We start from the raw sequence: 13,490 nt of genomic DNA on the forward strand, positions 1-13,490 counted from the left end.
AAGAAAATTATAATTTTGAAGAGAAACATTAAAGTCTAACTATTTATAAATTTATCTAATTTAGTATGATCCAAAATATACAAATAGTTAGTCAACTCATTGAGTAATGATTTTCCATATTTTCTTAGGACCTTACCAGCCCTAAGGTGGATCCAATTCTACTGTATTTTGAAAAACACACATGGGTATGTCATCCCTTGCAGGAGATCCTAATCTCAGGACTAAAATCCACATCTTAACTACCTTAAAAATTCCACAAGATGGTTAAATCAATATCAATGAGAATGAGTTAACAGCTACCCTGTGGCACTGTAAAGTGCTAAAAAACCTTCCGTTACCTTAAAGATGCTTGATTCGTATTCCAAACCTTTTTTGTTGAAACATATAAATATCAAGCTGAATACAAATACTACCTTGTAAACACAAACACAAAGCTGAAAAATGAAACGTTTAGGGGATTTATCTCTGCCATACAAAGGTGCATTTGGGAAAAATGATCCATACAAAGCTCAAGTAGCATAAAATGATAAAACTAATCAGATTCTACTGAATCTATAGTTGCGGCAACGGAACGATCCAGGGGCAAGTGGAGGGAGGAAAGGACTGATTCATGATTACTCATTCACTCTTTTCTTCCTATGGCTTACTAGATTGTGGAACCATGGCAAAGGATATAACAGTTGAGACAGGTAATACCATCTGGAAGAATGGATCTACCCTTGCAAACTAAATTTTGTCTTCAAGGAACATTCATAACTTGGATAGACTGTAACATGTCTGAGACGGCAATGACAAGGTCACCTGATTTGATTAAATTCCTGGCCTTGAGCAATGAGAATGTTTTATTAAGGTTGCTTTCCATATCATCAGAGAAGCTCAGACGAAAAGGTATCAGGCCCCACTGTAGGTTCAAACGCCTCCGCACAGACGTTGTGGCAGTAAAAGCAAAGATAGGGCAGTCAGGTCGGCATCGTGAGAGGAGAGATGCCATGTGGCCTGTCTTTGTATAGACAAAAAGTGCATCCACCTCCAAATTATTAGCTGCAAAATGACAACCCAAATAAGCCCAGAAAATTTAACAAATAACTAGCAACAATTGTCAGAGGGTTGACCAAGTGCAAAGTGATAGGTAAGGCAGGACCGGTACCCTCCAAAGAAATGTAGCCACTGGCGGGTCAGAAGCCCAATAGAAAAAAAAAAAAAAAAAAAAATTGGGGCGGGGGAGGATACTTTGGTATTTAACGAAAATGAAATCAGTTTTGTTTTAGATGACATTAGCTCACATACTTTATAGCCGTAATTTGAGGACATATCATGAAAATGCAAAATAAATAAGTAATGAATTTGAAAGAGGAAACAATAACAGCTAATAAACCGATTTTCAAATCACAATTGTAATTGTAAGATGCACATATACACAAGGGACTAAGGATAGAACATTTGTGAACAAAATTAACGTCCCAGATCCATAAACAGAAATATAGAGAATGCTTACCCATCTTGGCAGCAGAATTACAGATCTCTTCTGAAATACTGTCCGAAAAGGAAGTTCCAATATCAGGGAGTTCCATAATTTCATGCCGTTTCTCCTCCCTCCACCACCTCTCAATTCTCAGACTGACACTTCTCAGAACAGCCAATGCCTTCTCTGGGTACTGGCCCATGGCTGACTCACCAGATAACATCAAAGCATCTGCTCGCTGCCTAACTGCTTCAGAAACATCAGCAACTTCAGCTCTGGTGGGTGTAGGATATTCAATCATAGATTCAAGTAGCTGAGAGGCAACAATGACTGGCTTATTCAACTGCCTGCACACTTGAACTATCCTTTGTTGGGCCGCGGGGACCTGCTCCAGAGGTATCTGAGCACCCAAATCTCCTCTTGCTACCATAGCTCCATCTGATGCTTGAATGATCTCTTCCAAGTTCTTCAGTGAGTCAATACTCTCTATCTTCGCAATAACAGCTATGTCACTGCATTATCAAATAGAATATACCTAGTCAGCATTAATATTAACAATATCTGTGGAGACTATTAGTCATGTATTTTTTTATGAGTCCTGTAGCTGCTCAGGTTTGAAACCATTTCTCTAATATCTTTGGTGTAGGGAATGTGATATCTCATGGCTGGAGGGACGGGTTGTTTCTTGGTGGACATTCTTTGCTGGCTATGATCAAGTTAAACTTTTAGCACAACTCATCCCATCACTCATTCTATGGGAACTATGACTTGCAAGGATGATGCACGGTTTGATGCTGGTCTGCCTAAATTCAGTTTTAATCAGCCAAAAGGTATTCAGATGGGTGCGTGAATTGAGTCCTTTTCTCAAGCCAAGGATGGTGGAAAAAAGAGATGCATCTGTGGTTCTAGATGCTCTCAACATTTCTCCTTTAGTTGTTAAAAGTTAGAAAACCAATTATTGTCAAGCAGCTCCCACCCTGATCTTGTAACAGTGAAGCTAAACGTTGATGTTGCTTCTAAAGGTAAATCCTGGTCATGTTGGTTATGGTGGTGTGCTAAGACTTCCCAATTGCTCACCAGGATTTGCATTCTTTTACCACCCTTTGGGAAGAGAACTTCTTGGCGGAAATATCTATGCATATTGCGAGGGCAATGGTTTTGCAGATGGTCTAGCAACTTGGGTGCTACTAGTGTAGATGGTATTTTCCCTAATCTCTCTCAAATCCCAAAGGAATTGATGATTGGTTGCTTTATTATAAAGCAGGCCTCCCGTTTCTTGGAGGCCAGTAGGCTTTTGTACAATTTTACTCGCCTTTACTTGTTTGACACTGTATAGGCATTTACTTGGGTTGTTCTTGAATTGTTTTAAAGCCTTAGTTTTGGGATTTTTTGTTAGCCCCAGTCTTTTGTTAGTATTATGATATCCCTCCGCCAGAATAGGGCAATTAATAAAATTTCGGGGTACTGTCCCTTTTCCCTCAAAAAACAATATCGTGATTGTTTTAGAAATAAAGGCAGCAACTAATAGAATACAATACATGAAGATAAAGGAGAAATATTCATCTAACTAACTTGGATCTGAGTTGCAAATTGCAGTATTAATCTTCAACCATCTAAATAAAAGTGCTACATTTCTCTTCTTTAATAATATGAGAACCAACAATGAACTCATTGCTAACCCAAAACTGGGGGGACAAGAGAGTAGAAAAGGGAAGCATGGACAGTTTTCATGATTACTTATAACGATCGAGTAAAAAATACTATACATAGAAATTAATGTGCTTACCTATCACGAGCCCTTGCAGCAATATAACTTTTAAGATGATTAATCACTTCAGCAGACTTGACAAAAGATATGGCAATAAAATCAACGCCCTCTGCAATCCCAAAATCAATATCCAACCAATCCTGCATACAAAAACTTGAGCATAAGATAAAACCACTATTTTTAAATGGAGGACAATGTTTTTTTGATAAGTGAAATGGAGAACAATGCTTCCTAGACTATTGTAATCCAGCATAAAGACGATCAATTTAGAAACAAATAAAAATGTGAAGTTCACACAGAAACATGCATGTGCACACTTACCAGGAAAATTTTTTTGTCCTTCTTGAGGAATGCTAGATACAAGCCTAGGGTGTGTAGGTCTTGTACAGTCCCTTTAGAGAAATAATGGACCCCAGCATGAAAAAATGCATTTATATAACTTTTTCATCATGGGATCCACTTTGTTCTAAACGGACTACACGAGGCTTGCACGACTTAGGCCAGCACAAATTATTTTCCTAGTCCTAAGTGAACATGTTCTTGTTTTCTATCCATAAAACAGATAGTGGTAGTCATCGATACAAAACAGAACAGAACATGCATCTCCAGTTTCTGAAGAAAAAAACATGGGCGGTGCCATACATCCCTGAAGTGGTCTTTCCTAGTTATATGTGAGTGTGGAATGTGCGTGGACTTTTTGAAATGAATTTATGCGAAGCATAAAAACCCTGTGTCTTGCGTCTCATCAAGACTACTTGGTGCTTTTAAAGGTCAAAACAACATCCAAGACATGGAGTCTAATGCTTTTAAATGTGCGCTTTTGTGAGTGCAATTTGCTTTTGCGAACCAAAGCGCCTCCAGCTTGGGGATTTGCACAATTTTACCGACATTGAACATACCATGGTTAAAGAATAAAAGTTCCTATAGATGCTAACTTTAGGGTTACAGCCAAAATAGGGAAGTTGGTAATTGTGGCAGTATAACTTGTAAACTGAAAAAAAAGAAAGAAAAAGAAAGTGTTCAGTGAGTACACGATTCTTATGAGGGACCAACTCACATGGCAGATACTTGACTGTGAATCCATGTTACAGCCAGTGATGGAGGCGTTGAGCCGAATGACCTCGACCCTAACTGCTAATGGTTTTGTAGCTGGTTTCTTGATTGGAATCCGGAATAGGGGACTTATTAATATTTCTCATTTGTTATTTGCAGATGACACTCTTATCTTTTGTAAGGCAGATCATAACCAAGTTCGAGCACTGGAAGCCCTTCTCCTTTGTTTCGAAGCAGCATCCGAGTTGAAAGTGAACTTGTACAAATCAGATATGGTGCCTATTGGAGGTGTTCAGCATATAAGACAGTTGGCTAGTACTCTGGAGTGTAAGATTGCCCTGCTTCCTAGACTTACCTTGGACTTCCATTGGGGGCCGCCTCGAGAGCGGCTTCATTATGGGATACAATGATCGAGAAAGTAGAGCACCGAATAGCAGGATGAAAGAGAATTTACCTGTCAAAAAGTGGTAGGATTACCCTGACCAAGAGTACATTATCTAATCTACCGACTTGTTTTTTTGTCTCTGTTCCATATCCCAGCAAGTGTGGTGTTTCGTATTGAGAAACTTGAACCGGATTTCTTGTGGGGTGGAATGTGTGAGGAGTTCAAATCTACTTAGTCAAGTGGGAGAAAGTATGTAGCCTTATCTCTAATGGTGGTTTGGGCATTAGAAATATGAAAATTTTTAATCGGGTGTTACTTGGAAAATGGTTTATAGTTGTGGAGATACCATAAGGAATCAGAAGTCATATGAAAATTGGTGATTGACAGCAAATATTGTGGCTTATTGGGAGGGAGGGCTGGTGTAGTAAAGAAGTGAGAGGGGTGTATGTAGTGAGGTTGTGGAAACATATAAAAAAGAGGGTGGGAGGTCTTTCGTCACAAAAGATTTTGCTCGATATGGTAATTGTGCTCTAAAGGATTTATTTCCTTCACTTTTCCGGGTTACAAATGCTAAAGATGTTTCAGTGGCGGAAGTCATGGTGATATCGGGGGAGCAAACCCAATGGAACATCAATGTTGAATCCAATATTTCAAATTTCGTGTAATTGTATATCTATACATAGATTTTGATGATAACAAATGAATTCAAAGAATAAAAGAGTCTCAAACTCAAGTTGTCTACACAATAAAGTTAAGCACATTAAAGAACCAAGTATGAGCAAGAAGGGAACAAATTCACATTAAAACTCATATAGTAAGGTTGTAAATCTCTTAAAAATTCGAAATTAGAATTAAAACTCAAAATTAATATTTTATTATAAAGTATTAAAATACAGTTTCCACATATGCATAAATATTTTGAAAATTAAATTTAAAAATTTTCAAAGATAATTGATTGTCATATTTCACATATGCATATTCTGATTAAAAGTTTGAATTTTAAAAATATTAAAAATGATTGATTGTCATCTTTTACATGTGCATGTTTTATTTAAATATTTTCAATAGTGATTAATTCTCTTTTTGACTTATGCAAAAAGTAGATTTTGTTTGAAAATTTTAAAAATATTAAAGATAATTAATTATCATCTTTCACATGTGAATGCTTTATTTGAATATTTCAAAACTTTCATTCTCTCTTCTCTAAGCATTGAGTCTTAACCCTTGTTCATTTTGAGAGAGATATAATTTGCGTTGTATTGTTCTTATTTCACGCATTGATGAGTGTTATTGGATAACCTACCCACTATCAGCTCTTGTATCAGTAAAAATGTGTGCATAACCTTTGTACGTGTAGAACGTATTTTACATAGGGAATAGTTGAGTCACCACGTGTAAGATGATTGCTAGTGAAAAGGGTGTTCTACACGGATTATTTGTAGCAGTGTTGTTCAAAAGTGTAATAGGTTTCTATTCTTTACCTGAAGGAGGTTCAATAGTGAATTTGGGAATCCTCAAGGAGTAACTTGAGGCGAGGACGTAAGCAGTGGAGTCTAACCTCGTTAACATACTGAGTTTGCTTCTCTTACATTTACTCTTTATATTTATTGTTATTTCGTATTTTATTTATATTTTGTATTGTGTATTAGATTTATAATTATTTATTTTTAAATATAACCCAATTCACCCCCATCTTGTGTTAGTCATCTGAGCATTAATTGGTATCAAAGCAAGAGTTTTGTTATAAGATTAACCATCTTTTGAGTTAAGATCTTATGGCTAACATTGTAGTTTCATTTGGTGAAGGTCAATCTAGCAATCAGCCTCCACTTTTTTATGGAGACAATTACTCATTCTGGAAAGTTAGAATGAGAATATTCCTTCAGGTTTAAGGTTGAGAAATCTAGAAATGCATTGTAAATATACCTTATATTCCAGCAAAAATGGTTGATAGAGTAAAGGTCAAAAAGGAAAAATAAGAATTTAATCATGAAAATGATAGACTTTATACATTGAATTTAAATGCTATGAATTTATTATATAATGTTCTCAATGGAAATTAGTTTAATAGAATAATGACTTACGCTATGACAAATAAAATTTGAGATAACTTGGAAATAACTTATGAAAGAATTTCACAAGTCAATAAATCAAAAATTTATATTCTTACTCATTAATATAAAATGTTTAAGATGAATGATGATGAATCTATTTCTAGTATGTATACTCGTTTTACTAACATCATAAACAATTTGACAGCTTTTGACAAAATTTATTCTAAAGTAGAGATATAAATAAAAATTCTCAACTCTCTACCAAAACGCTGGAAATCAAAAGTGACAGCGATTCTTGAAGTTAAAGACTTCAAGAAGTTCGAAGTGAATGAACTCATTGGGGTCATTTATCATCCAATAGTATACATTAAAAAGATGAGAAGAAGAAAGAAAACCGAAGAAGAATTTGACACTTAAAACTGTTCCTCACGAAAGTGAAAGTGATGAAGATGAAGAAACTGAAGACAAAAATGAAGAAGTTGCGATGATAACAAAAAGAATTAAGAGGTTCTTATAAAGAAAAATAAAGCTCCTCCGAGGAAATCTTTCAAAAAAATTTTCAAAAAAGATTAAGGTAAAAATGACTATTTAATTTGCTATAAATGCAATAAACCTGAACATATCAAGCCAGATTGTCCTTTACTAAAAAAGGATCGAAATAAGGGCAAGAAAGTAATGAAAGTTACATGAGATGATGATTCAAGTAGTTCAAATAGGGAAACAAGTAATGAAGAATAAGTAAATTTTTATCTTATGGCTAAAGATGACTTTGAGGTAACAAATTTTGATAATATTGAAAATCTTTTATATGAAGAATTGTAAAATGTTTTAGAAGATGTATATAAAGTATTTGAAAAATTGGATATCAAGTATACGATTTTGAAAAAGAAAAACTCTTTTTTAACAAACGAAACTGATGTTTTAAAAAAAGAAAATATTATTTTGAAAGATGACAATCTGAAGTTAAATAAGAAAATAACTGATATAGAAAATATTGTTGAAAACTTTAAGTACGAAAAAAGAATGTTGAAAAACTTTTTGGTAGTCAAAAATGTGTTTTTGACCAAAAAGACTTGAGATATATGCCAAAATAAAAATATAAATCTTATAAAAACTTCTTTGATAATCCTTATATATTAAAGTCCAGTATTCAAAATTATTCAAAACTTCTTTGATGAGAACTTCACATTCACAACACCAAGAGCATGCAACATTCATTCAAAACTTTCATTCTCTATTCTCTAAGCATTATTCATTTTGAGAGAGATATAGTTTGCGCTATAGTGTTCTTATTTCACTCATTGAAGAGTGTTCTCTGATAACCTACGCACTATCAGCTCTTGTATCAGTAAAAAGGTCTGTATAATTCTTGTGCGTGTAGGAAGTGTTCTACGCAATGAATAGTTCAATCACCACGTATAAGGTAATTGCAATTGAAGAGGGTGTTCTACATGGATCCTTTGTAGCAGTGTTGTTCAAAAGTGTAATAGGTTTTTATCTCCACCTGAAAGAGGTTGAATAATGAATTTGGGGATCCTCAAGGGGTAGCCTGAGGCGAGGACGTAGGCAGTGGGGCCGAATCTCGTTAACATATTGAGTTTGCTTCTTTCTTAAGTTTATTCTTTATATTTATTGCTGTTTCGTATTTTGTTTATATTTTATATTATGTATTTGATTTATAATTGTTTATTTTTAAATACAACCAAATTCACTCTACTCTTGTGTTAGTTATCTGGGCAACAATCAATTTTAGTCAGGCTACATAAGATTGGAAAATGAGCAATTTTGAAGCCTTTTGTACTCCATAAAATCGAGCAACCTATATGAAGATACGTTGTGGTGGATACCTGCAGGTAAAGGCTCTTTCTTGGTTTGTTCTTTTTATAAGTCCTTCAAACAAGAGCCACATATTCAGTTGCCATGGAGGAGGTTTTGGAGACATAAGGCGCTTCCCAAAGCAGCTTTTTGTGTGGACTGCTTCCTTGGGTAAGATCCTCACAATCGATAACTTGAGAAAACATAGGCTGATCATCGCAAATAGTCTACTGAATACCTCATTCCATAACCCTCGAGCTGTCTCACAGTGTAGTAGGAGATGGTCCACAGATTCACCTCCTTGTAACAATTTTTAACTCTTAAAGAGGTATATTCACATGTATACTCCTAGTGTACCCGGCTTACGCCTTCTTTACATCAATAAATTTTAATATTACTTATAAAAAAAAAAAAACAAAAGGCCTAGATCTTCATGATTTTCTTGTCTCTATTACACCTTTTTTTTTTTTTTTTTTTTTTATGTCGGGGAACCTCTCCAAGGCAGGGCCCTTTGGACCCACCCCTGCAGAATAAACCCCAGTCCCGTGCACCGCACTCTCGAAAGTTTCCCTACACGGAACTGGTTAAATCGTTGGCTTTTCACCAGGGGGTGTGGCCCCAAAGGATTGTTTGCACCCATGAGGTATTGAACCTTGGACCTTGAAGGAAATGAGACCCCAAAACCAAGGCCTTCACCACTTGGGCCAACCCCTTGGGGTTCTCTATTACACCTACTTAGTTAGGGCATTCTTTCTATTGTACCTGGCTATGCCTATTTTTTTATTAATATAATTTGTTTATTTATGAAAAAAAGGGTAAGTGCCACTATATGATTTTTTGACATCCCCTGTATTAGGGCTGTAAATCGATGTGTCGGCATCGGTTTCGACGCCAAACTGAAACCCCACCGACGTGGGAAAATTTTGCTTACAATCGGCCGAAACCGATCGACTAGGGGAGAGAGAACCAATTCCATCGATCTTAACTAGCATCGGCGCGGTCTTTGTTTTGCCGTCAGCTTCGTCTGGGATGGAGGAGCAGCGTCTACGACTCTGCCATGGGTGTGTGATGAAGCTCTGGTAGAGGAAACAAAAGAAACCCTGGAGCTTGAAGAAAAAGACGACGAAGAAGGAAGGGGGTAAGTTGGTTTAATGTCATTTTGGAACGGCGTTGTTTACGTAAGTGTTATAACCCCTAAAAAAGTCGCCTCGGGCCAAGCCTCAACACTATCCTGGGGAGGCAAGGATAACACTTTGGCTAGCCCACAAGCATGCCTTGACTTGTGGGGTGACACGCACGGGGCGCCCAGCATGCATGCATGCCTTTGCCCGCCCGGTGGCACACACAGAGTGCCCAAAATGCGGGCTAGCGGGGTGAGTGAGAGCTTGCCTGCAAGCGCAGCCTGGCTCCGCATGCCCATGTGAGTCTCAGTGCGCAGGCCCATGCGCACCTTGGTGGGCTACATGGCCCTTGCACGCACCGGCGCAAGGCCTTGAGCAGCACTTCCAGCCCACCCAGCCACACTTCAACAAGGATAGTGGCATGCCCACCAGGCATGCCATTCAGCGCACGACTCCAGCCCTAGCCTCTCACTCCCAAAACACTAAACCTCCATCCTAGCCGTCCATCATACATCTTGCAAACCCTAAACATCATCTTCCAAGTGGCGCCAACCCTAGCCCACTCCAATGCCATGCGCCCATCACCATTGAACCCAACACAATCTCTCTTGTCCATTTCCATCACTCCATACACCCATCTTTGCTTAAACACCTAACCACACCATACCCAAGTGGTCATCTTGACCACTATTGCTCGATAACCAAGTAAGATAGAAATAAGGATTCGGACATCACAAGACCACCATTGGCGTGGACTTATTGTCTAGGGACTTGACCGAGGTCTCTAACAGTAATCCAAACGGTGCCGTTCCACTACATTTTTTTCTCAGTCAAGGGTATTAAACGACGCCGTTTCACTCATTAGAGTGAAACGGCGTCGTTTCTTTATAGGTAGGGAAAAAAAAGAGGTTATAGTTGATGTTGGCCAGTTCAACTGTTTTCCTTGGGGTCGAACCGCGAACCGAACCTGCCGACGTCGGTTCCTATATATTTAACTAGACCGCCGACCGATTCTTCGCCGGTTTCGGCCGGTTCCGGCCTCTGGCGGTCAGTCTCCGTCGGTGTAGGCCGGTTTTTTGGTTTGGTGTACAGCCCTACCCTGTATTGACATATGGTGTTCAAAGCATTGAGGCATCCAAAAATATCACTCCAAACAAGGGGAAAAAAAAGAGAAGCATTCTGGTTGAATAATTCAGCAAGTCACTTGACATGTTGTCCATATTTAGTTTACCCTATCAAATAAATCAAACATTAGATGTATTATGCTACTATCAATCTATATTCACGGATCGAACTAAAGGATTGAAGGCCCAAGGTTTTAGGCACCAACCTTAGAAGAAATTGTAGGAAGCATAGCATTCCGTTCTCGCACCAGACTCCCATCTCTCCAGAAAGTTAAATTAGCCCGAGGCAGCATCAGTCCAGGATCGGTGCATCGGCACTTGACATCTGGACCAATTTTCTCTATAACGTCAAACCTCACCATTCCACCATCCACAAGAAGCTCATCTCCCACTTTCACGTCTGTATGTCATATTAGACTTCAGTTGAAAATTGAATGAATTAATTAATTGACACGTTCCTAATATAATAAAATCGTAGTATAATCATCATTTCTCATAAATCAAACAGCATGTTTATTGAATCAAAAGATATAATTTCTTAACGATAATAACCTTCGGCAAAGCCATCATAGTTCACATTGACGGTGCGTGCGGGAAGAGCGGAATCGAAGGCTCTGACACTAAAGGTCCAGATCTCACCGTCCTGCAAATATTGAATAACCAATCACAACGTGCTTTTGGCTTAAGATGGTGCTAAACATGTTAAATAAAAGGCTCCCCAAGAAACTCCGTGTCTATCTTCCACCATGATTTATAGAATTTAGAGCTTAAAAATGATAATGATGAAAATAATAAAACTTCACCTCGGCTTTGGCGGAAGAAGCGCCGCCGAGATCACCCATGTGAATCTCACTGCCCTCTGTGTCCATCATAATAGCGACGGCGTAGCCCTTCTCTTCGTTGAGCCTCCTGACGCGCTCGATGACGTCGCGGTGCCACTCTCGGGTGCCGTGGCACATGTTGATGCGCGCCACATTCATGCCGCCGACGGCCAGGGCCTCAAGCTGGTCGAAACCGGACGAGGCGGGGCCGATTGTGCACACCAGCTTAGTCCGGCGTGTGCTTCGGAATCCGTTCTCCTTCAGCTCCGCCTCCGTCACCGCGTCCACCTCGATGGAGCCCGAATCCTGCGATGGCGGAGGTTGCATCGCGGGGGATAAAACACCTCCAACGACGCCTTTACCATTATCGGATGCTAGTACGACTTGGGAGGAGGTGGGGTCGAGATCGGAGGAGGACGAGGCTCTGATGGAGAGCTTAACGGTGGAAAGAGGGAAACGGCGAGTTAGAATGGGAAAGGAGGGTTTCTGGTAGGGATAACATTGTTTCGAAGTGGAATAAGCGAGGTATGGTGACCGGGTGGACGGGGTGAAGAGGTGCAGAGACTGTGACATGGTGACCGGGATTGTCCCCGGTGAATGGAAATTGGCGGTTGTTGGAGACGAACGGAGAGAGGGTAAGAGAGAGAATCGAAGCCCCAAAAGTGAGGAGGAGAACTGAAAGAATGAAGCTTTAAAGAGAGAAAAAGAATGGCGGAGATAGCGAAGTGCTTCGAGCTTCGAAGATGTCGCCCCAGAGAAAGGAAAGATAAAAAGGGGTTTTAGAGCATTAGTAGCAACAAATTTTAGTTAAAATTTAATTAAAAAATTTATTTTTATAAATTTTAATTAATCATTTTTATAATATTAAATAATAATAAGTTCAATAAATCTTTTATTATTTTATTAAAATATTAATTTTAAATTTTAACTAGTCTCTTTTATTTAATAAATTGGACTAATTATATAGTTAAAAATTAAATTCATTATTTATTTATTGAACCTATTATAATATTTTATTTTATATTTTAATTATTTTTTAACTAAAATTTAACTTTATTTAACTCAATACTAATGCATTTAAAACGGCTTGCCTAAACAAGAACCGGAGAGAATGAAATAAATCATAAAATAAAAATTATTATTAATTGGGTAAATGGATCCTACCGAAAGATCAAATTTTGAGAAATTCAGAGAGAGAGAGAGACAGAGACAGAGAGAGCATATACTTTTGGCTACCACAAGCATCTGCTTGCACAAGTGCATCCCCATAAAGGTCCAAAGGTGGACATCCCTCGAAAGCTACAGTCGTTTGGAAATTTTTTTCTTTTAAAAGAAGAGGTTAAAGATCATTGGGAATGAATTAACTAAGCCGTTTTGTAATCAACTGTCAACTCTCTCATGATACAAAAGTTTCATAGGCTTAACAATAAATTCCTCGTATTTGAGCAAAGAATGGGACGATCAGAAAATGAAAAAAATAATTCGTAAAGTAATTGTAAGTTTAAAAAAGAATTTTAATTTTATTTAATTAATTTTATTTTAATTAAAATTTTAAAATAATTATAAACTGATGATGAGTTTATTGTTATATATATATCTGCACGCACACGTAAATAGGCGGGCAAGTAGGCAAGTCTATTTCTATTAATAAGTTTTTCTATGTCCATAATTATATTAATGAGAAATACTAATTATCATCTTACAATATATATTAATATGCAATTTATTATTTTTAAAGGATGATTATTTTTCTTACATCCATTGTCGCGTTAGGCTTATTTTCAAGATTTGTATTTTTGATATACAATGACAAGGGTCTACAAAAAGTGTGGGAAACAATTGCGGAGTCTTCATGATTGATCCGAATGCCTGACCATAGTGGATCAA

General features: G+C 37.7%; 1 protein-coding gene across 1 annotated transcript; it reads right to left on the bottom strand.

Moving 5' to 3' along the window:
* Positions 1-334: 334 nt before the first annotated feature.
* On the bottom strand, positions 335-12,369 carry LOC122300740 (pyruvate kinase isozyme A, chloroplastic-like). Its single transcript, XM_043111612.1, has 6 exons — positions 11,586-12,369; positions 11,335-11,425; positions 10,989-11,182; positions 3,249-3,370; positions 1,496-1,974; positions 335-1,041 (listed from the first exon to the last, which is right to left on the bottom strand). Exons 1-6 carry the CDS (start codon positions 12,174-12,176, stop codon positions 740-742), a joined length of 1,779 nt encoding a protein of 592 aa, XP_042967546.1. The 5' UTR covers positions 12,177-12,369; the 3' UTR covers positions 335-739.
* Positions 12,370-13,490: the final 1,121 nt, after the last annotated feature.

Source organism: Carya illinoinensis, chromosome 2, assembly GCF_018687715.1.
Source record: "Carya illinoinensis cultivar Pawnee chromosome 2, C.illinoinensisPawnee_v1, whole genome shotgun sequence".
NCBI classification, from domain to species: domain Eukaryota; kingdom Viridiplantae; phylum Streptophyta; class Magnoliopsida; order Fagales; family Juglandaceae; genus Carya; species Carya illinoinensis.